Source organism: Zymoseptoria tritici, chromosome 9 (assembly GCF_000219625.1).
Source record: "Zymoseptoria tritici IPO323 chromosome 9, whole genome shotgun sequence".
NCBI classification, from domain to species: Eukaryota; Fungi; Ascomycota; class Dothideomycetes; order Mycosphaerellales; family Mycosphaerellaceae; genus Zymoseptoria; species Zymoseptoria tritici.
In genome coordinates, this window is record NC_018210.1 from 2,056,447 (window position 1) to 2,079,744 (window position 23,298).

A 23,298-nucleotide genomic window follows, 5' to 3' on the forward strand; every position below is an offset into this window, starting at 1 on the left:
AGCACGCTAGCATGTCGGGCTAAATACCTACACGTCTTGATAGGCAGCCGCGGATGCGTACATGTACTGTAGCATGCCGGCTTATGTACTCGTTCACATTACCTTATCTTCGCACCCGGATAGTCGTGTAGGTACGGTGCTACGCCGGACTCTCTCGCCGTGTGAATTAATAACCTGCACGCCTTGAAAACCATCTTTGTGCGGTTTCTAAGGCGTGCGGGTAAGTCGATCGGCCACGGTCCTAATGAAGACATGTAAAACGCCACAGCGGCCTATACAGCAGTACAGATAACTCGCCTACACGCCTGTTTGCCGGTACAGCCAACTTGGCGGGACTCCTTGATTGCCGTGCAGGTAATGGCGACGTGTATTAATGTTATCGGTCAGATGTCAAGACCCCATCCACTGCCTCTCAGTCAAGACTGGCGTTACCGAGACCTGCCTCTCAGAAACCCGGATTGATTGCAACCTTCGCCAGTCTGGAGAGACGAGACGGAGCGCCTGCCAACACTAAAAGCACGAAGCCTTCTCCTGGCATATCCATCTCGCTTGTCCATCATTTCCTCATTTCCTGACGAGCCTTCTTCTGCCTTTCCTCTGGCGGTTCATTCCATGCTTTGATGTCGGTTGCCCTTGTACTCCAAATTGTGTTGTGTACCGTTGTGGTCGTGTTCCGATCGACATTGTATCGGTTCCAGCTTCGGGAGATGGCCGGCGTTCGATCGTGGATGACGTGTTAGGCGTGCGGCGCCGGTGGGCAGCATCGGTCTAGTCACGGCAGCTTCATAATCTGTTCTTAAATGTCAATGGATGTCCAGGTAGAAGGATCGCCTTCAGTCCTGGCCATACCGATTCGTGCCGCTTGCTTCTGTTCCATTGCGGACTGCCGAAAACAAATGCCCAGTTCCTGCATAGCTTACCTGCAGCGTGGCGCTGTTCTTCTTCATAGCTCTCCGGGCACCATTGTCAAATCTTCGGTATCTGCTTGGCCTTGTCGCGGCTTGGGCAGGTGGTCTATCGGTGAGGTCCGATTGAGTTTCTTTGGTCACGGGCTGTCGCCATCCTGGACAAGGAGTCCGTTGGCTTGGAGGACAAATGCGCCTCCATCTCCACCGATGCCGCCAGTGTCGTTTCCTCCCGCAGACTTCGTGGTGGTCTTGCGCTTCTTCTTAGCAGATCCGTTGCCCTCAGTTGCAGCTTTGGACTTGCCGCTGGCGGCCTGCTCCGACGCGGTATTGACTTTGAAAGCCCACGCCGCAAAGAAATGCGGGGCTTAGCGCGACTTATTAGCGCGACCGGGTTTTGCCCGATTGCTAAGGTATCGTCGTGAACTTCACCTCCTCTTCCCTCGACAATATCAATCACCTGGCTTTTGTATCATAAGCCGCGCGGTCCCGAGATACTGTATTGCAATCGCATGTGAGTGCATCAACCCCAACGAGCGCGTGAATCGCTACGAGCAGCTGGAGCTCGCAATGGGATAAGAATCACAGATCGCGCATCACTCTCACGTCCGTTCCTCATCCATTGATCACGCGCGGCTCCTCTATGAGGGCGCGATCGAGTAGATTTTTGGAATTCCCGGCCGAAATCGGGTGCTGATCCCGACTCTTCCCACCGCGCGAGTGAGGAGCTGATTGAGGAGTGCTTCCGCGCATCATATGGGCGCATTTGATGATCACAAGATCAAGATCGAAGTTGAGTTCGGGCGGAATGCACCCATTTCACCGCAAATTTGCACAATTCTTTCCCAAACCTCACTCGATTCACCTACACCTACGTGCGAACAAGCCCAATGATCAGCACATGCTCGTTGATTGAGCTGCCGGCGCGGACACAAAACCTTTTCTTTCTCTCAAACCAATCCTTCTCTCTTACCACCACTACCCTTCCCCCCCCCCTCTTCCTTTCTTCGTCCAGCTCCAACATCCACACTGGACTGCACCACCAACTCCATCAACCACGACCTGCGCATTCGCTCACACCGCCTATCCTCTGCGACGCGGCCACTCATCGCCTTCATTGGCAACCCTTGGCTTCACAAGTCTGGCGACTTGTTCACAACATCGACACCCCCACGGCGGCGCAACTCGCGCAGCGCAACTATAACGTGCCAATTCGAGTGTTCGCATTGGCACATTGCCCGAACAGCTTCCCACATCCTTACGATACCTACGAGAATACCGCCTGGCTAGAAGTTCCCTATACCAGTCTGGACGCACCCGAAGGACACGGCGCCCAAAGCCGAAGCTCTCAATCGTGTCGCCAAGGCCATCGCCTGGCCGGCCAAAAATATCAGCTTGGCGGACGTGCCTTCTAACTTCACCCTTGGGTGGAACAAGACATGGAAGAGCGACAACGCAGCAGACGCAGCTCGTATCACATTCCCGGACAAAGATTTCGACCCAGAGATATGGAGACCGGTATGGATGCGAGAGACAGTTCGAATGCGAGCGTCGCAGTGCCAGAACCCATCGTGGCGCGACTGATTTCCCAGCTTCGCCCTCGTAAGCTCATCGTGCATCACTCTGATATCAACGACTATGGTCCCACCGGCTCCAAGACGTGGAAATTGGACCGCGAAGAGCTTGATGCTTTCAAAGTTGACTTCGCCGAGGAGAGCTTCTCAGAGCTGTGTGACCAACCGCTGCCGCCGCAGCTCGACCTTCGCAACAATCCCTGGGCCGAACTCACCCGCGATCAGTTACGGCAGTACTTTGACTTTGAACCCAAGCGTGCGATTTTGCGTGGATTGAGCCTAAGTATCGCGGATCAGCCGTCCAAAAAGGGCCGGATCATATACGATCGGTCGGGAAATGCGGACATGACATGGGCTCAAGCGCTGCAGTTCATTGAAGATCAGGATCCCGAAACTACCATCATGCTCAACGTCGCAGTCCAGTTTCCGGACGAGAATGACCCCCTCGACACGATTCAGTTCAACGACATGGAGAGTGGTGTTGATATGGATGCCGACTCTGGGATCAGAGTGGCCATGGGTGGTGACTTTGTCGGTCCAGGTGAGGAAGCGGTCCTGCACCCCGATTTCGTTCCGCCAGTGGAACTTCCAACAGCCCCGGAGGTCGACCCGGAGGAGCGCCAGCGGCTGAAGGAAGCAAGAGAAGAGCACGCCACCGAGGTCCACAACCTCCTCCACAACAACAATCGGACCATTCGCAATATCCCACAGCCTGCGAACTTGAGGCGTCACAAGGACGATGCAATAAACCGAAAACTAGTCGAGGATTACTACGGACGCAAATGGAAGTACGGAGACCTTCCGAAAGTCAACGATCCTGCTTTCGAAAAGCATCAATCGGACGTGATTGATGAGGTCCTGCTGCAGTTCCCAACGCCAAAGCACGCCAAGGTCAAGGACAAGTTCCACGAGGAGGTGGATCCGGCGGATCTCCGAGCGCTGATCGCCAGGAGCAAGAAAATGACCCCTGCCAACCGTAACGAGGCAGAGACATTCCTCGCTAGCATGACGTCGGACGCCGACACTGATCGATCGATGTCAGGTGGCAGCGGCGGCGGTAACCTCCTAGACAACCTCAATTAGAAACTCGAAGGCAGTCTGGTGGGGTAGGACAAGGAAGGAGCCAAACCGAGTCGCCTTTCGACTCTTCTGGCTGGAAACTCAGGGCCACCACTCACACAAGCAGACTTCCAACAGACCCGAACTACGTCTACTGGGGTCGGAAAGCTCGGCAAACAGCTTCGACTCGAGCGTGCTGAAGGCGACAATTCCATCAAAGCAGAAGCATACAACTCTGGTGGAGAGGTCGACGACGCCGAATCGTTGCGGTCAACCGCGAAGGATCCGTTCAAGCCACAGCTCAAGCGTGCTGGAGAAGACGTCTCTGCACTGGAAGTCGAAACATGCAAGTCTGGCGCAAAGGTCGACGAAGGCGAGGAGGAGGAGTCAGGATGGACACGGGAGTTCAACAAGGCAAGGGCTAAGTCACAGGTGCTGTTCGAGGAGCAAGCCGAGTCTCAACGCTCGCGCCGCAACTTCTAGAACGCCAACGCACAAAGGGTGATGGAGTCCAGGCATAAACGACGATCAGTCCTTCGACATAACCGCAGCTTCTTGACACAGCTACACACCGCACCATACGACACACACACACACACACACACACACACACGGGATAGTTGCAAAGCTCTTGGGGGAGCAGTGCTCCAAACATGACATCTGGGGCGGATGCAGGGGAGTTCGAAACCCTGAGTGGAACGCTTTAGTTTGTGGGTTACTTCAATGTCCCTCCTCCAAGAGTGACGTGTGCTGTATGAATACCTCAAAATTCCAATTGTTGCACGCAGTGCAATATAAAGTTGTGGGTGGTCAGCAAAAAACTGGTTTGGCCGCTACTCGCGTCTGATTGGTCGCTCAATTCTGCAAGCGCCTTGGCGGCTTTCCCCGCGGAACGTCGACTTCGTCGCTTCGGCTACCTCTCTCTACTTAGATAACTTAGTAACTACTTATCCGATAACAACGATATTAATATAGAGTATACTATACGTTAGTAGAAGTCGGAATATATTATAAAATCTAGCTATTTACCTATATAGTAGCTAATATAGCTTAAAACCCCTTAAAAGCCCTAAGAAACAGGCGAATTAGATAGATAGACTATATATAATAGTCGTGTATAGTCTAGTATATAAGAGCGGACGTATTCTAGCCTCTAGATATATTAACGTTCTACTTAGAATCTTTAGCTATAGTTTAAAGTAATAAAAGCGCTTAGACATAGACATATTAAAGTAAGAGTATACTATCTAGATTAGTAGCCGATATTATAAGAGACTAAAGATACGCTATAAAAGCATTAAGTTTATAATAAAAGTTAATAAACAAGTAAATAAATAGATTAATAAACTAACAAACTAACAAACTAACGGGCTAATAGACTAATAGACTAATAGACTAATAGACTAATAGACTAATAGACTAATAGACTAATAAACTAATAAACTAATAAACTAACAGACTAATAGACTAATAAACTAATAAACTAAACTAACGGACTACCTTACTACTAAATAAGTCGTATTAAAATATTTAATAGAACTAGTATAGCTAAAGTAAAAAATAAGATGTAGTATAAAACGCTAAAATAAAAATGTCTCGACCGGACGATTTATTAGGCACTTTCCTAAAAGTACGCAATGCCTAACAAAGATCGACCGGCCGGGGCATTACCACCTCTTACTTAAAGAAGCTGCACAACCCTGCTTCCGCATAGCGGTTCCCTGAATACCAAACAGAGCCTCTTATATTAAACCTAATCGAGACTAGGCTATAAGCGGGGTGAAGGGGTCAGCCAGCGAGTAATAAGCCGAGAAATTTTGCCCGTATATATACCCTTAATCTTTTAGCCCGGAGTAGCCGAGTAGTTAACGCGCTACCCACAACTTTGCACTGCGTGCAGCCTATTCGGATTCCAAAATACGTATCTCCCTCGTCAATTATCTCCTTTCCATTCACTTGAGAGAGTCCCGTCGAAAGAAGCAGAGTGAAGAAAGGCCAAGTTTGCACTAGCACATGCCCCCCATCCCTGTCTTGATCCGTCCCTCTCACCTCATCGTCTATCGTTCCCGCAGCGAAGAAGATGACTGCCATATAGGTCTTTGCCGGATAACATGGCCATCATTGCGTCGTAAAAGTGAGCAGAGGTGGCAGCCTCGATGCCAATGACAGCTTCGCATCGGCGGCCTTGCTCTTGGTCGTTGGCTTGGTGATGAGGTTGTCCCGCTCGCTATATGAAGGTGCAGTCAGTAAGACAGGATGGAAAAATGTATGAGAGACAGAGAGACATCACGACATCGTACACCAACAAGCCCTTCCTCGACAAACTGCGCCGCGACATCAACATAGCTGGAGAGCATTCATACGCTGATACATGCGAAGCCCATCCCTTTGCTCCTGCAACGGTGAATCCGGTGAAAAGCCGAGGAACTTAGCGCGACGGCTGTCCCATGTTAGTGCAGAACTCTTACCTATTTTTGGTGGTGAACAAGGGCCCAAGTGGGACGTGCATCCACCTTAATCTTGGTAGATTTCCTTACCTCTCAAACCCTCAGAATCGCTCCAAATGGTGTATACAGCTCCAAATCCAAGGTCATAGCTCTAGTGGTTGTAAAGGAAGAGGTTAGCAAGGGCTGGGACTGTCGTACACGCTTCTAAGCTGACTGTATACAAAGATTGGTGACAGCGAGCCTGACAACGATACCCTCGGCCCATTAACTAACGACGGTGACCTCGATCTACTACCTGTTATCGACACTTAATTCGTGGAAGATCCTCATCCATCCGACCGCTCTACTATTGTCGACAACATTGCCACTGCCACTTATTGGACTGATTCCTTACCGCTAGGGTCTGGTCTACTACTATTGTATTTAACACCGCCGGCACCGGTGCCGCCGGAGCTTGTGCAAGCTCTTAAAGGGGGTGTCGAAGGAGCAGTTGATAAGGCCGGCGCGGCTAAGGGTAGTAGAGTTTTGGAGGCTCGGATCGTGGCAATAGAGTCGGAGTTAAGAGCCCTGCGTGAGGAGCTGAGAATGGTGTATTTGGTGTTGTTGGAGGTGCGCGAGAAGGTAGTGTAGCTGGTGTGTTGGTCAGCGCAGTAAGGATATCAGCCTCTGAAGAGATTGAGTGCCATATTAGTCGACAGGGCTTGCAAAGCGGATACCTGATGCTACAGCATAAGCAATAACACCACGCCTTCTTCACCGCGCGGTTGAGCTTTATGCTTGTGGAAGCCCAGCGGCAAAGGAAGCACTTCTTGTTGTTTGGTAAGGAGCGGATGTTGTAAGTGAGGCCAGCAATAAGGCGAAAGGTCACCGGAAGATGCTCACCCTTCTTAAATTGGTGCCTCCTTCCATGCCTTAATAGCTGACCAAAGCGGTTACCAACCATAAATGTGCCCGTCTCTGCATTGCGGTGTTCTCCGGCTTCTGGTGTATATAGCGCCTGTTTATAGAGAACCTCTTGTCTGCCGTCCAGGACGAGCTCCGATGCGAGGCAGATTCGGAAGTCGCGTTGTTAAGTAAGGAGTAGCACGGTAACGCCGGTAGCCTTATAGAAGTCTCTGCAAAGGATAAAGGCGTTAATAACCGCTGCATCAAGCAGGAAGTAAAAGAGGGCATGCTATAGCTTGTTAGCCTTGTGCTAAGTCGAGCAGTAGCTTCTCAACTGGTCGTGAATGTCGACACCGCCTATGTAGTCGTTGTAGTAAGCGGCCACGAGAGGCACTAGCTTGTGCTCTCGAGCCTCTTGCCAATGTGGTCGCACGTGCTCTCGAATGAAGGCGTTGACCGGCCGTGGCTTCCTTCTGAGTCGATTAACGCGCTCGTCGATAGTGTATCCAGTCGTGAGAAACTGCACAAGCTGCCGGTCTTGCCAGAGCACCGCCGAGACGTTGTAAAGTGGTCGGTAAAGGATTAAATCGAAGGGAAAGTTGGTAGTTTTGCGAGCGAGCTTTACGAGCTTAGTCACCCCCTTCTTAGTGCGTTTAAACTCAGCTCCTTGCCAAGGCCATAACTTCGAGTTGTTTCTGATAGTGCCTGTCGCGGCGATACCGTACGCACGTAATACAGCGTAGAGCGGTACATTGCTGAACAGATTATCTATGTATATATAGAAGAACTTGCCTTGCGCGAGAGCCACACGTAGTGTATGCAAAATGAGGCATACCACTGCTTTTGAGCGATCCGCTAGCTCGGAAGTCAAATTCACAGAATCGTCCGGATTAGGAAGGAGCGGAGGTGGGGGTAGAAGGGTCGCTGCTGCGGGAGCGGCCGGTGCGGCGACGACCTCATTTCTCGTCGAATTATCCTTCTTCTTCCTCTTAACCACCACCTTCTTAGCTGCCTTCTGGGCCTTAGCAATGGTCACCTCACGCGGCCGGACCACACCAGCAATCTCTACGCCGAGATCCTCATGCCCCAGCTTCTTGTTCGGAGAGAAATACGACTAACCGAGCAGGTAGCCGCGCTCGCAGAGGGCTAGGATGTAGTATCCTATAGGTGTCGGTTTGCTACGCATGTTCACGACGTAGAAGGAGCGTCCGGTGAATCTAATCAAGACCTCATCCAGACTAACTGCCGTGCCAGGTGTAACATACTCCATAAACTTCTTCCGCAGATAATCAGACAGCCACCTTACCCACGCCTACGGCGGCAAGCCCTTACCGGACGGCGTCGACGAAGGATCCTCGAGATGCAGAGCCGCCTTGATCTGCTGGAAGCGATAACTTGACATACTACTCTCCCTAACAACAGCATGCTCTGGCCACCAAGTGTCGAACTTCCAGAAGTCCTTCTTATCGGCCATTTGGATAGCTGACATGTATATGATTAGGCCACACTATACCTTTATCTTAGCAGCTGTGACCGGCTTGAAGGCATTGCCATAAACACGAGTCTGGCCAGTCTCATTCCACTTTGGCTTGGAAGCAGCATAAAGGTTAGTGCATGTGGCCATTCGCTCGTAAACTGACTAATCAAAGAACGCACTAAAGAACGCCTTTGGAATGTCCTCATCATCACCACCGACTACTGCTACAGGCTTCACAACGCGCTCGTGTGCCTCACCAAGCAGCGGCTCGAATCGACTACTACGAGGCTCTGTATCCACCGGCTCGCAGAGGCCATGATCCTTCTCGTCCACAACGATATTTCCACCTCCTTCCGGCTCCTTAAGAGGCACTCGCTCTGGCCGTTCTTCAACTTCCACACCACCACCAGCCTCATCAAACTCGTCCTCGAATACACCCTCAAACGCCTCTTCGAATGCCTCCTCATCCGACGACTCAGCCTCGTCGCTAGAGCTGCCCTCATTAGGGTCATAATACACTATGTCGTCTATTAGAAGAGCTGGAAGGTCAGGTAACCATGCAATTGTTGGGGGTAATTGATAAGAGATAAGAGAAGGTGTTTGAGGGCGGCAATCGACGATTTGGACCAAAAGAGGTGTATACAACAGCAGGAGAGGTGAGGGCAACACACGCGGGAAGTAGTGGGCAGAGCCCTAACTCTACCATACTAATTTTGGTGTAGTGCTGCTTATAGCGCCCGTTTAATCCCAGTTCTTGCATGAACGAGTCCCCACCGGCCGAGTTCTCAAAGGAATGGAGGAAGAGGTCACTTTCAAGCTGTCAAGCTGTCTCACTCGGCCAGCGACCAAATCGCGCCCGCGTTGTCGCAAGCACGCCAAGCCCCGGAGATGCCCACTTGCCGCCCACTTGCCGATATCTTACCCCCACCATCCCACCTTCTTCAACCCAGCATCTCAACTTCTCCACCGGAACTCAATCACACTCACACCAATCATTTCTCTCTCACTGCCTTGCTCGATCCATACCCTTCCGACACACAGCCACACCGGTCACGCCACGTTCGCCGAAATCTCCACCTCCACATTCGTCATCATCGTGCGGGCTTCACCAGGACCAAGGAAGTACCCGGCAGGTTGGGTCGACGCTAAGCTGTGGGTTTTGACCTCTTTCGTTCAAAGTTGTGCAGATGCTGATCCTGTCGTATCCAGAGCCGAAGAGAAGTAGGCTGGCTGAGAAAGCTGAAGAGGCCAGAAAGATGACTGACAAAACCGGACAAGCCACTTCGTTGATCGGTCACCCATCTCACCCTACGCGAGAGTACGTCTACGGCGATGGATTTGAAGAGCACGAGGTTCGACCAGGGTCGTCCAACAAGCGGCGCCACAGCACCACCGTGGAAGAGGATGATTCTGTCAAGAAGCGACGCGTGGGACAAGGTGAACCGGTAAGTGGATGAGGAGCATGGACAACTTGTCACGATCTGACGATGCAGCAGCGTGGTATCTTGACGATGCAGCAGCGTGGTGAGAAGGATGAAGGACACCGTTCCCATTCATCGGCGAGCAAGCGCCGTGATGAGAGCGCCGCGACACATGCCTTGACGAGGATGAACCGCCTGCTGCCCTTAAGCCGACCAGACCGTACCGCAATACTTTGTCTGAAGTAGCTGAAGCACGCAAGTCTTCATTGGACATCTCCTTCGACGACATTGCCAGCAACAAGTCTACGAAGCAACATCGCGGTAGATTCTTTGGTCAGCCTGCCTCGGTCGTCGATGACCTAGAGGCATCTTCACATCGCAAGACGAGCAAGCCAGACCGCATCTCTCGAGACAAGGAGGATCCCAACTGCGGCAGCTTCCTGACTTCTGCTAGCAAGACGAACACATCAAACCGTGGCAGCTTCTTCGACGTCGGAGACATCGGATCGACATCCGCTCACCGAACACATCAAACCGTGGCAGCTTCTTCGACGTCGGAGACATCGGATCGACATCCGCTCACAAGACCAGCAGACCACAATACAGCACTTCCTTTAACAAGTCGGATCAGCTGGAGAATTCTAACCGCCGCAGCTTCCACCTCGACGGAGCACCAACCTCTGCTCGCAAGACCAGCAACACCTCCCTGGACAAGCCTGACAAACCGAACCGCGGCAGCTTCTTTTCGACAAGCGAGACTGTCATGGACAGCTATCTTCAGGATCTTGAAGATGTCGAAACAGCGTCCGCATCGAGGAAGAGCAACAAGTCCCGCCGCAATACCTCACTCGGCAAGGATTAAGCATCGTCTGCGTACAAGACGAGCAAGCCGGACCAGGACTCCTTTCTCGAGGAGGATCGATCGCCGTACGCTCGCAGCATTACTGCACTGGACAAGGGAGGCGAAGACGTACCCTCGAGCTATACTTTGGGCAAGCGCTCGTCTTATGTACCACCTCAGCCCGCTGGACAGGAGATTGGAGAGATCGTCCGTGACAGGTCAACCAAGTATGTAAACCTTGCCGTCCGAGGAGCACAGCCAGCTGTCACACGTCTCACAGGAAGCAGCGTGCTGTTGAGTACGATCCCGAGGAGTTCGTCCATGAGCAGCCCGTTCAAGGTCACAGATGCCACCTTCCGGGATGGTCGTCTTGACACTCCATTCGACCGCGAGGAGGATGACGACAAGGAACCAGAGCTACGCGGATTGGCGGACCGTCTCGCCAAGATCGAGAAGCTGCTCACTCAGATTGCCGCAAGCTTGTCGAAGAAGCAGTCCAAGGGCGCATCAGAGCACACCGTCGACTTCTCGACCGAGCTACCTCCCAAGAAGACTTCCCGTCGCGGACGCGAGGCTGACCAGGCTGTCCAAAAAGCCAAGATCTACTATATCGAGCCCGAGGACATCTCGACCAAGAAGGCTCCCGGTCTGATTGCAGACGAAGTCTTGCTAACTTATTTGTACGACTATTTGGCATGTATGCTAACTTACCTACACGGCTACCTGCATGCTTATTTAGTATATATGCTAACTTACCTGCACGGCTACCTGTACGGCTACCTGTACGGCTACCTGCACGGCTAATAGTATGTCCTACTAACTTGCCCGGATCGTTACCTGCACGGCTATTAGGCACGTCTGGTCGGTTGCAGACCATCTACTAGTGCTATGCTACTAAGCATAACGAGGGGGCAGTCTTCGCATTGCTAACGGCATCTGAACGAGGACTTCGCTGTCTACTAATGTCTAGAGAGGAAACGCGGGTGCTGCTAGGGCAGAAGTAGCTATACACTCGCCCTTCTTGAACAGGTGTCGGTATGTCCTCGAGGCTCGACTTAGCACGGACCCGCCGGTGTTACCCCTAGAAGTCGGACAGAAGACACGGATCGGAACGGCATAGTTTGCGCCAACCCTCCTTCTTCTAGCTAAACATCCTAGACCAAGCTACCTAGCGTAAAATGCTAAGGGAGGTTCGGCAACGTAGATAAGAAAAGTGGCCGGATGTCCTCGTAGCTACAGAGAAAATTATATCTATACAGCCCGCCTTTCGCTTTACACATTACATTTACAAGCCTGTAAGATGCCCTTTCTAACTCCTTTCTCGCGCGACGAAATATCGTATTAATGTTCTTCTATAGCTAGCGTAGTCCGACTCTAGGATAGCGATTGCCGCGCTGTTGCCTAAGTCCCCGGAACGTCGGCGACAAGTTCCGCTTCATAGTCGATAACTCGATGTCTATACCCTCCGAGTCGATAGGCTAGGTCGACTTAGAGCATGGCGTAAATCCTTTTCAGTCGCTATATAATCTCGTTCATTTAGTGTAAATGAAGCACATCTAAACGACTCTTGCGTAGAAAAGTATACTTAGAAGTTCTCTGTCCCGGAAAAGCTAAGTATAAGAGCAACGCGTACGCCGCTTACATAATCCAGATCATCTGCCTCGGATGAACGAGATTTAAGGGCGAATGAAAGACAATGTCGTCGTCGCCGGGACTAATATACAAGTCTCGAGCATGGGGTAAATCCTTTTCAGTCGTTATATAATCTAGTTCATTTGGGGTAAATGAAGCACATTTAGATAACTCTTCCGTGAAAAAGCCTACTGTCGTAGTTGGAGAAGTTTTTATCTAGGACAAGCTAGATATTGTTGCAACGCGCACGCCGCTTACATAATCCTTTTCATTTGCCTCGGATGAACGGGATTTGAGGGCGAATGAAAGACATTGTCGTCGTCGCCCGGAGTAACATACAAGTCTCGAGTAAGGCGTTGATCCTTTTCAGTCGTTACATAATCTAGTTCATTCAGGGCAGATGAAGCACATTTGATCGACTCTTGCGTAGAAAAGCACGCCGTCCTAGTTAGAGAAGTTTTCCAACCCTAATAAGCCGAGTCCTGTAGCAACGCACACGCCGCTTACATAATCCTTTTCATTTGCCTTAGATGAACAAGATTTGCGGGCGAATGAAAGACAATTCCCGCCTACCGCCGAACTTTCACAAAACAGCGAAACTTTCGAAATGCATTTCAGTCGACCTTGGAAGCTCTTCATTTAGGTCAAATGAATTGGTATTTACCTTGTCTCTCTGCTAGGAGGTCGTCGTTGTCTCGGTAGGAGTATTCTATACGTATCTTCTCGAGGAGACGACCTGCGACCCCGCCGCTTACATAATCTCTTTCATCCGAGGCAAATGAACTTGTTTTGCAATCGAGTGAAAGAGATTGTCGATGGTGTCGCCGCTACCAAATTTCGATATCCTGGTGGATTATAGGATCTTCGAAATGTCTTTCAGTCGGTATATATTGTCTTTCATTTAGGGCAAATGAACAAGAATATGCATAATTCCTTTACTAAACAGTCGTCGTCGCGTTGGAGGGGTTATTTTATGTTCAGCTTGCCAGGGGAGGAAGTCCCACCCCTGGCGCTTACATAATCTCTTTCATCTGCCTCGAATGAACTGCTTCTTATGCCGACTAAAAGAGATTGTCGATGCTGTCGCTACCAAATTTCGACATCCTGGTGGATTATAGGATCTTCGAAATGTCTTTCAGTCGGTATATATTGTCTTTCATTTAGGGCAAATGAACAAGAATATGCATAATCCCTTTACTAAACAGTCGTCGTCGCGTTGGTGGGGGTATTTTATGTTCAGCTTGCTAGGGGAGGAAGTCTCACCCCTGGCGCTTACATAATCTCTTTCATTTGCCTCGAATGAACTGCTTCTTATGCCGACTGAAAGACATTTAAATGTTGTTGCTAGAATAAATTTATATGCTACAGGGTCTTCGAAATGTCTTTTAGTCGGTGTATAATCTGCTTCATTTGGGTCAAATGAAAGAGATCTGTACAAGAGTAAATTGCATCTTCCTGTCGTTGGCCTAACAAATTCAAAACATGTTTTCCCGGCTTATAGCAAAATTTGTAACGAGTTTCTCTAGTGAATGTCTTTCATTCTACGCTAATGAACAGCATTCTAAGATGTCTGTAGTCGAAACGGCGATGTACAGATAGGGGTTAACTAGGCCTTTAGACGCGCGAGATCGATTTATTTTTCGACGGATTGTACTTTATTTGCCCTGAATGAAGCCGTTTCCGCTGCACAGAGGCATCGGAATGTCGTATGTCGTTTTGGAAGGTGCGGACCTCTGTTCTTGGCAGGTACGGCTGTCTAGCTTGTCAAATGGGGCGGCGTCTAGACGTGCTAAGCCGTGTTCAGAAGCCCTAGACAGTTGCTCCTTCCCTGCTCCACGCCTTCCCAATTTACGTACAACGTCGTTGCGGCCTCTCTTTGTACATAATGTAGTTCATTCGGGTTAAATGAACTCGTATTCGTCGTAACTTGAAGGGATTTTCCCTCGGATGTCATACTGTTACTAGAATCTTTCCCTTGCGACTGCTAGCTATTCGAGTTAGCAAATGTCGTTCATTTGGTCTAAATGAACTACAATATATAGCGACTGAAAAGGATTTGTAAGCACCCTACCGTCCTATCGACCCGGGTACTTAGAACAGCGAGTTTTGCGATAAACGTAGACGATCCTTCTAAATCTCGTTCATTTGGGCTAAATGAACCAGATTAGCAAGCGAATGAAAAGGATATCTAAACACCTCGCTGTCGAGCGTTAAAAATTAATCACGCGACAATAGAAGCGTTCCGCTACGGAGCGACCCTTAAAAGCCGTTCATTTGGTCTAAATGAATGAGATTAGTAAGCGAATGAAAAGGATCTACACGTCCCTGTCGCTGTCGTATATATATTCACTTAACGAAGCAGACTCTGTCGGCGACTTGTTCTCGATCTTTGAAAGCAGTTCATTCGACCCAAATGAAAGAGTATATAATGCGACTAAAAGAGATTTCGCCTTGCTCGTAGATTCCCCCCTTTCTACCCGCACATATGTTCGGGGCAGCAACGGCAGGCATATCCGTTTCATTGCCTATCGAATCTCGTTCATTTAGGCTAAATGAAAGACATTAGTAACCGAATGAACTAGATATCGCTGTCGATACTCGTTTGTAGCTATAGGACTTCTAGGGAAGCGACGGTAAGCATATCCGTTTCATTGCCTATAGAATCTCGTTCATTTAGGGCAAATGAAAGACATTAGTAAGCGAATGAAACGGATTTACTGCGGCCTTGTCGTCACTTGTCTATATTGCAGGTAGCGACGACGGTAGGGATATCCATTTCAATGTCGACTAGAAGCAGTTCATTTGCCCTGAATGAAAGAGATTAGTAAGCAGTTGAAAGACATTGTTACACCGCTGTCGTTATATCTTCGAAATTTCCCTCGAGACCTAGGCAATACACTATACGACGCGGAGACTGTTTTATGTACTTCATTCAGACCAAATGAAGACGAATATCCAAAGACTAAAACAGATTTAGACATGCCTACTGCCGGCATAAATCGATTAGGGCTGGCATAGCGAAATTTGACTTTTATACCCCGCCAAACCTAATTTGCACTTCATCTGGGCAGAATGCAACGCAATATCGCGCGACTGAAAAGGATTTGCACGGCAATTTAACATACACCTCTGGAAGCGACGACAACACCGCTACGCTCGTATACTCTTCGGTTTCTCTTTCATTCGGGGCAAATGAAATAGTATATACACCGACTGAAAAGCATATCGTGCGAATGAAAAGGATTTGTACTGCAATTTAACACTCATCTCTACAAGCGGCGGCAACACTGCTATATACGTCTGCTCCTCGGTTTCTCTTTCATTCGGGGCAAATGAAAGAGTATATACACCGACTGAAAAGCATATCGCACGAATGAAAAGGATTTGTACTGCAATACAACATTCGCTTCTAGAAGCAGCGACAACACCGCTACGTACGTTTACTCTTCGTTTTCTCTTTCATTCTAGGCAAATGAAATCGAATGCCGGCAGACTGAAACACATTTCCATGTCGTCGCTACCGTCCTTGCCTGCTCTTTCGCGATACTACAACACGGCGACAGCAGCGTAATCTGCACTTCTTTTTGTTATAATGTGCTTCATTTGCCCTAAATGAAAGAGAATATTAATCGGTTGAACGAGATTTGTCCATCGCCGTCGCTGCCCCGAGGAGTACCCTAAAAAACGGCGACGGTAATTACGACGACATTGCCTACTATGTATTCTCGTTCATTTGATCTAAATGAACGACAATATATTAAGACTGAAACGGATTTCCGACCTTGCTGCCGTCGGGCTAATATATGCTCTAAGCGGCGACAGCGAGGTTTAACACTACCCTATCTCTTAGATTGTATTTCATTTGCCCTAAATGAAAAGCTTTATATATAGAATGAAATACAAAACCTTGCTTCTGTTGCCGCCCCTTTTTACATCCTAAGACAAATATCGACAGCGACAGTAAGCAAATCTCTTCCAGTCGTGTAGGAATCTGTTTCATTTAGGGCAAATGAACTAGAATACAGTAAGACTGAAATGCATTTCGACTAGTAACTGTCGTTCCTTGCGAGATTGTACAAGTTGGCGACGGCAAGGTCTCGAAGGTTTAGACCTTTAAAATGTCTTTCATTTGCCCTAAATGAACGAGATCTTAATACGAATGAAATGCATTTCTATCGTTGTCGCCCTTAAGGTAGGATGTTTACAAAAAAGCCGGCTATAGACAGAAATCCTTTTCAGTCGGTAGCTAAAGTATTTCATTTGCCCTAAATGAACGAGATCTTAATACGAATGAAATGCATTTCTATCGTTGTCGCCCTTAAGGTAGGATGTTTACAAAAAAGCCGGCTATAGACAGAAATCCTTTTCAGTCGGTAGCTAAAGTATTTCATTTGCCCTAAATGAACGAGATCTTAATACGAATGAAATGCATTTCCATCGCTGTCGCCCTTAAAGTAGGATGTTTACAAAAAAGCCGGCTATAGACGGAAATCCTTTTCAGTCGGTAGCTAAAGTATTTCATTTGCCCTGAATGAACGAGATCTTAATACAAATGAAACGCATTTCCATCGTTGTCGCCCTCTAGACGGGTTAAGTAGAGAGCCACACTTGTAGACGAAGATGTCTTTCATTCGCTAGCAAAAGCCCTTCATTTGCCCTGAATGAACGAGATATTAACACGAATGAAACGCATTTCCATCGTTGTCGCCCTCTAGACAAGTTGAGTAGAGAGCCACACTTATAGACGAAGATCTCTTTCATTCGCTAGCAGAAACACTTCATTTGCCCTGAATGAACGAGAAATTAACACGAGTGAACTGCATTTCCATCGCTGTTGCCCTCTAGACAAACATCCACTTTGAGACGAAAATCTCTTTCATTCGCTAGTAAAAGCTTTTCATTTGCCCTTAATGAAACAGATCTACATACGACTGAAAAGCATTTCTTACGTCGTCGCCTTCTAGACAAATATCCACCTATATATGAAGATCTCTTTCATTCGCTAGCAAAAGCCCTTCATTTGCCCTTAATGAAAGAGATCTGCATACGACTGAAAAGATTGTTCTAATACCTAGTGGCAGCGTCCACCGGCAGCGCCGACCGTCTATCTCGCGGGCGATTCGACTATAGCGGCGAAAGGAAACAAGTCAGATATAGGAACATTTGCTCCAAGATGACGGAACCAGGCTGACGAGTTTTCTGCAACTTTGCAGCGACGGCGCCACCGCAGAATGGGGCGCTCATCTTTCTACGCACATTAGTCTTGCCGTGGTAAACCATGCGCTAGGCGGCCGTTCAGCCCGCAGCTTCACGCGAGAGGGATGATTCGACGCTATTGCCGCACTGGTCACAAAAGAGGACATTGTCGTTATCGAGTTTGGTCACAAGTATGTAGCGTTCTGTGATTGGACCACGTGTCCTTAACTTTCTAAACCAGATCCGGGTAGTCGAGTAGAGCCGCAGACCTACGATGATGAGCTGTGTACGGAGCAGGCCGCAAAATCGGTACAATAGCAGCAATCGTGTAGCAGCTATGCTCCATAATTAGATGCCTACGGTCTTCATTGTCGCTCAAGTCGTCCAGGCGCTGGCGAAGGCCATCCAGAAAGGCAACATCGCTAAACGTAACCGCCAGCACGCCACTAGAAGAGCTTCTTTAATGGCGTTAGCAGTGTCCTCGAATGTCTGGCTGTTCGAGGCTAGTAGAAGAGATCTACGGTAGGAAGCCAGTCGTTTAACGTTTCGGCATCTTGATACATTCCTCCGCTTGGGTGATGTCGGAATTCTGTGCACCCAGGCTGGCGACGAACTTAAACTCTTCGAGGGCTAGTTCGCCTTGTGTGTACCGATCGCGGAATGTTCTGGCCCTTTGTCTCCTCACAGACCAGGTCAATCACCTCGCCTGGCCAGATGGCATAGCGAATACTGCTAAAACAAGTGACTCTAGTACGTAGAGTCCCTCGTCCGTCACGTCAAGGGTAGCCGGCCCAAGTGCCATCTGCGACCTCACAAAGCGTCAAGTTCCCGGTGTCCCACATTATACCGTCGATTGCTATTAAGAGCAGTACGACGAGGCGAGGACAAAGTAGCATCTAGGACGGCCGATTTCCAATGAGACTGGGAGAGACGGCGGCGATGTGGCCAGCGATTTCTTTGGTCGAAACGTCTCGAGGGAGGTCGACGGAAACAAGCTGATCGACGACGAATTCCACTAAAAGGAGGGTTGCGCATGAGTGCCCTGCTTGTCAATGGTACTTGTTCCGTTGCAATGGCATAGGCAGAATGGTTGTCGGATGGGACAGACCAGGCAGCAACGACAGCAGTGTCCAACCACTTCCTGATGAGTCTGGTAGCTATTTTCGCGAGCTTGTCCGCGTTCTCTCCCTGACTTGACGTTTTGGAAGGGAGCTCGGGACCTACCTGAGGCATGCCTGCGCACACAAATGTCCATTCCGAGGCGAACGAGTAATTGCCTGCAGACAGCTGGCAGAAAGACTCGTCGTTATTATGACCAAGGATTGGCATCAAGCCACGGCACAGACATACGAGCCTCAGGGTGTAAGTGTCGTACACGGTATGGTGCCTGCCGTACGTGACCGGCCGGTTGGTGATGAGGAGCTTGCACAGATGAGCAAGTTCGGAGAGCTGCATGGCGTCGAGCCCATAAGCGAGGCTTTGGACGATGAGTTGAGTCAAGATCGGGATGAGCTTCTCGAGTAGATCATGATAGGACGCGAGGATGTCCTTTCCCCCAACGGCGAGGATGTCCTTCTCCCCAACGGGCTGATTCTCCCGGCCGGCTCCATTCTCGTCTAAGATGAGGGTGGCGTCCGTTGGAGTAGTGGAAGAGGCGACAGGTGCAATGAAGTCCAGACCAGTGCTCGATTTGTAGTCAGTCTCGAACTTGGAGCGGAAAGCGTCCGACAGGCAATGCCATTCGAAGCAGCCATATGAGGTACGGAAATAGGCCGCCTCGATGGCGAACCAGGCCTTCCGATGCGGGCATGTATTGGAGTGCTCTCCATGGAAAGTGGAATCCTCTCCACACACCGCTTTGTGGTCCTCATTACCCGCCTTTCCGTTGGTCGCCAGGTATTTGAAGACTTGTTGCCCAGAGATGAGCATACCAAGGGGTAGATCTGTGGGAGAATCCACAGAGTATGTGTTGAAGAATATGGCTGTGGTGTAGATCTCCGGGACAAGACAGGCAAGAACTTTCGGTAGCGTCTCGCGAGTGAACAGAAGAGTGTCATGCCCGTTCATCAGACAAAATGCGGCGAATTCCAACTCCGGATATTTTTCATGTGCCACTCTAAAGCGCAGAGCATTGAGTGCCGGCGACGGCACAGTGTCGGTATCCTCGTTGCGCGTGACCGTGGTAGTTGCGGTCTCCTCATTTGCGATGGCTGTCGATGTCCAATGGACAGTCTCCGATGACTGCTCCTCGAGAGCTGCCATGGTTTGTGATGTACTGCGCTTCGAGGCGGGTCTGCGCTGGATGTTGGCGAACTTTGTGAGGATGTCTTGGGCTGAGCCGAACTGGCCAGACTCGTACTCCCTATTGGACGGGTGAGGCGAGTGTGCTGTGCACGCGCGGTCAGTCTCTTTGTAGAATGTGAAAGATCTGCGCGAAGAGAGTTTTACCCATGCAGCCACGGTGCTGTCTTGAGGCTGCGCGACGAGTCGGCAATTGTTGGCGCGCGGTGTTGTTGATGTTGTTGTCCAATGTCGGAGTAGTGATGGATGAAGGGTGGATGAAGGGTGGATGAAGGGTGGATGAAGGGTGGATGAAAAAGGGTGGATGAAGGGTGGATGAAGGGTGGATGAAGGGTGGATGAAGGGTGGATGGAGTGGATGGAGTAGAAAGTTGAAAGTTGATAAAGTTGATAAAGTGAAAACAGTGGGGGATGTGCGAAAAAGGGACATAATTCAGGTGACGGACGGCGTGCTCCCGAAAGAAGTTCGGGGAAGCGAAACGTGAATTCTGGACGTCCTGATGCGCGTGAATGAAGTGGCGTCTTTGCGGCGAAGCACATGGGAGGCCTCTCACATGCTTCAAAACATTCCTTCCCTCCTCGACAATGACCACACTCGCTGACCAGTAACCACCTCAACTCAGAGGCAAGGCTGAAACCGTCCTCACATGCGAAGCCGACCTCATCAATGCAGCCAAACTCTTCACTTCCAAAGGCGCCAGGGTCATCATCAGCAGCGCTACGCCCGAGAATCCGTTCGACACGGGCAAGTTCATCTATAGCCCTCATCGATTCAACGCCTACGTGTCCGGCGCCACGTTCATCGACCATGGCGGATACACGGCGGATGCGTTCGAGAATGCGGGTATGAAGGTCGTCGATGGGTACTATTCGAAAGATCATGTGCATACCAGTCCTGAGGGCGCCAGAGTTGTTGCGAGCGCGTTTGTGGACGCTGTCGTAGCGGCTGGACGGCCTCTCAAGCCGTATGTCATTCGAACGGCAAGTCATGCCTAAGTAGGAGGGCGCGACGGTGTTGTATAGTAGGATTGTTGGAATGTCAGGCCGGAATCTCGTCGTCCACGCTTCTTCGCTCTGACGGGCGCCTCGATCGCCTTGAACAGGAATTGATACAGGCCAGTCTCGTCCGTACTCATATGTGATGCTTCATCTCCTCTGGTGATGAGTACAATATGAATGTGCAAGCCTTGGTCGGCGTGTGAGGCGATGCGGCAGTGAAATTGACAGACGCTGGGGTCGGCGGCTGCGCGAACGGCAATTGGTTCCTCCCTTCCAATGCGCACCGCTTCAATAACGCCAAGATTCTACATCTTCCATTGCCGGTTCACGTCCTCATCCTCTGGAGCAGGTCATGGTCAGCAACGGCAGCTCAGAATTCGCGCCGAAGACCTGACGACTGGACCCACAAGTCGTATGGCCCTTGGCATTAATCTGGCGATTAGCCTCCACGCGGAAAGAGCGCACCTCGGGCTTGGCGAGAGGGATGGCGCGGAAGGAATCCGTCTTTGTGAGAGGAGCATCGCACTATTCATCAGGTCGGGCGGGAGGAACGAGAGGTCGCCAGCCAGTGGGGACGGAGTTGTGGTAGACTGCGAAGGGAGGAGGTAGAGCAGAAGAGCAAACGACTTCTCGGTAAGATGGATCGCCATATCTCACAGCTTCTCCCTCCGAACAGAGCTCCACTTCCGAGTCGTCGAGTCCACGAACTTCAATTCGTCGTCAGTCGGTCTCTGTGGGTTCGCCGCCAATCGGATCATCCCATCCTGGATCGAGGTCGCAACATGCTGTCCATCGCTGTTCCATATCCTACAATGGTGCACGCCTCGCCCACCGCCCAACCGGCTGCCCCAGATCTCCATACAAAACCAGCGGCCGCTTTGGTCATGCATCGGCGACTTTGACCTATCGTCTGCGCCCGTCGAGCCAAACATCATCGCTCTAGCCGGACTGTGGAAGATGAAAGTATGCGCCAGACTCCCCATACCGGTATAATGGTCCGCCAACTCAAAGTGATTCGCAACAATATACAGACTGTTCCGATCGGAAGCGTACAGATGAGCGCAGAGATGCATGTTGTGTTCATCCGGTAGGTCGCCGATGGTGCGGAAGAAAATGAGCTGTCTCCGGTCGAGAGGATGTCGATCTCCGTTGTACGCTGACATGTCGACCTTGCGACACTCCAGGCCAGGAAATTTGTCGTTGATGCCAGTCTCCTCGCGAAGCTTCCGATAGAAAGGCAGGTCCATGCCGGGGACTTCTGGGAAGTCGGTTGGTTTCTTCCCTTGTAGTGCGGAAGAGTACTTCTCATACAAGTTGAGATCTTCCTGGGCGTCGAACTGGTCGTGCTCCGGCGTTTTGAAGGAGCAGATGCAAGTGAAGCAGATTCCTTTGCCCTGGCTTTGAGTGACATTGACGATGCGAGTGCAGTATGACCGGCCATTGCGGATGATGTGGACTTTGTACACGAAGGGGACGTTCAGCTCTCCGCCGAGGAGGAAGTTGCCCGAAACATTGTGTAGTAGGAAGCCTGGAGCAACTGTTTGCGATGCCGCCCATGCCGCTTGACTGTAGACATGAGCGCCGTAGGATCGTCCTGCGCCGAGAGGTCCACCTGGGGAGAATGCTGGTGCGATGCTACGATATGTTCGGTCGTCGATCTTCTCAATGTCGATGAGCTCCGCGAATGGCCGGTATATATTTCCCGGGTGCTCAGGAAGTGGCGTGATTCGAGTCGACCGTCCGCCGCGACCGGGAGTAGGCATCGCGAGACGCAATAGAGGGAGTGGTCGTGGAAAAGGCTGACTTGTGCATCTTGAACGCGAACAATGCGATTCGTGATGATCGCAGCCATGTTGCCGATGTCACCGACAGCCGAGGCGATGGAATTTTGATGTGTGCCTGAGGCATAAATCTCCTGAGCGAATTTCACAAAGCTGTCAACAACGGGCTCCTCTCTCTCGCCTCTGGAACATGTTGTTGATGTCCTCTGCTCTCAACGACGTTGACTTCCCGACTGACGACGTGATGTTGTTCTCGAGGCACGCATATCTTGACTGCGTTGCTGATCGGCGCGCCTCTGCGCATCACCGCCGCACCGCGCGACTTCCGACACGAAACGAAAGGAGGAGGCATGAAAGAGCAAAGGATTGGGTCATGGCATGTCGGCCTCCACAGAAGGGCTACAGCACAATCGCAACAGCACAAGCTTCAGTATAAGGGCGAACGATTGGCGGTCGACGATGATCGGAAGCATGTTCACCTCCACGCAAAGGACGGAGAGCACACCGCATCGCATCTCCACATCCCGCGAATGCTGTCCGGATAAATGCGTCTTTCCAGGTTCTCCTCCATCACACCAACCGGCACAACCAATACCGTGACAATTGATCACGGCATCTCCAGCTCCGCAGTGCGCCAGGATCACCCAAGTAGCGGTGGATGTTCAATGCGCCCCCGCAGGGCGAAAGCTTCGTGGTTACATCACCAACACCGACCATCATCTCAATGTGCCTGACGCTACTATTGCTACCCTTGCATGACATGAGGGGAACAACACGGACG

General features: G+C 50.4%; 4 protein-coding genes across 4 annotated transcripts; 2 read left to right on the forward strand and 2 right to left on the reverse strand.

Annotated features, from left to right (window-relative positions):
- Positions 1-2,344: 2,344 nt before the first annotated feature.
- On the forward strand, positions 2,345-4,021 carry MYCGRDRAFT_95982 (uncharacterized protein; the record flags this gene model as incomplete). Its single annotated transcript, XM_003849499.1, has 2 exons — positions 2,345-3,536; positions 3,645-4,021. The coding sequence occupies 2 exons, from the start codon at positions 2,345-2,347 to the stop codon at positions 4,019-4,021; spliced, it is 1,569 nt and encodes a 522-aa protein (XP_003849547.1).
- A 3,159-nt stretch (positions 4,022-7,180) lies between these two features.
- On the reverse strand, positions 7,181-9,053 carry MYCGRDRAFT_95983 (uncharacterized protein; the record flags this gene model as incomplete). The annotated part of the gene is made up of 5 exons (XM_003849512.1): positions 7,181-7,935; positions 7,990-8,112; positions 8,203-8,352; positions 8,527-8,840; positions 9,019-9,053. 5 exons carry the CDS (start codon positions 9,051-9,053, stop codon positions 7,181-7,183), a joined length of 1,377 nt encoding a protein of 458 aa, XP_003849560.1.
- Positions 9,054-9,578: 525 nt separating this feature from the next.
- On the forward strand, positions 9,579-10,249 carry MYCGRDRAFT_105813 (uncharacterized protein; the record flags this gene model as incomplete). Its single annotated transcript, XM_003849500.1, has 2 exons — positions 9,579-9,792; positions 9,844-10,249. The coding sequence occupies 2 exons, from the start codon at positions 9,604-9,606 to the stop codon at positions 10,012-10,014; spliced, it is 360 nt and encodes a 119-aa protein (XP_003849548.1).
- An 11,140-nt stretch (positions 10,250-21,389) lies between these two features.
- Positions 21,390-22,499, reverse strand: MYCGRDRAFT_48130 (uncharacterized protein; the record flags this gene model as incomplete). The annotated part of the gene is made up of 1 exon (XM_003849511.1): positions 21,390-22,499. One exon carries the CDS (start codon positions 22,497-22,499, stop codon positions 21,390-21,392), a length of 1,110 nt encoding a protein of 369 aa, XP_003849559.1.
- Positions 22,500-23,298: the final 799 nt, after the last annotated feature.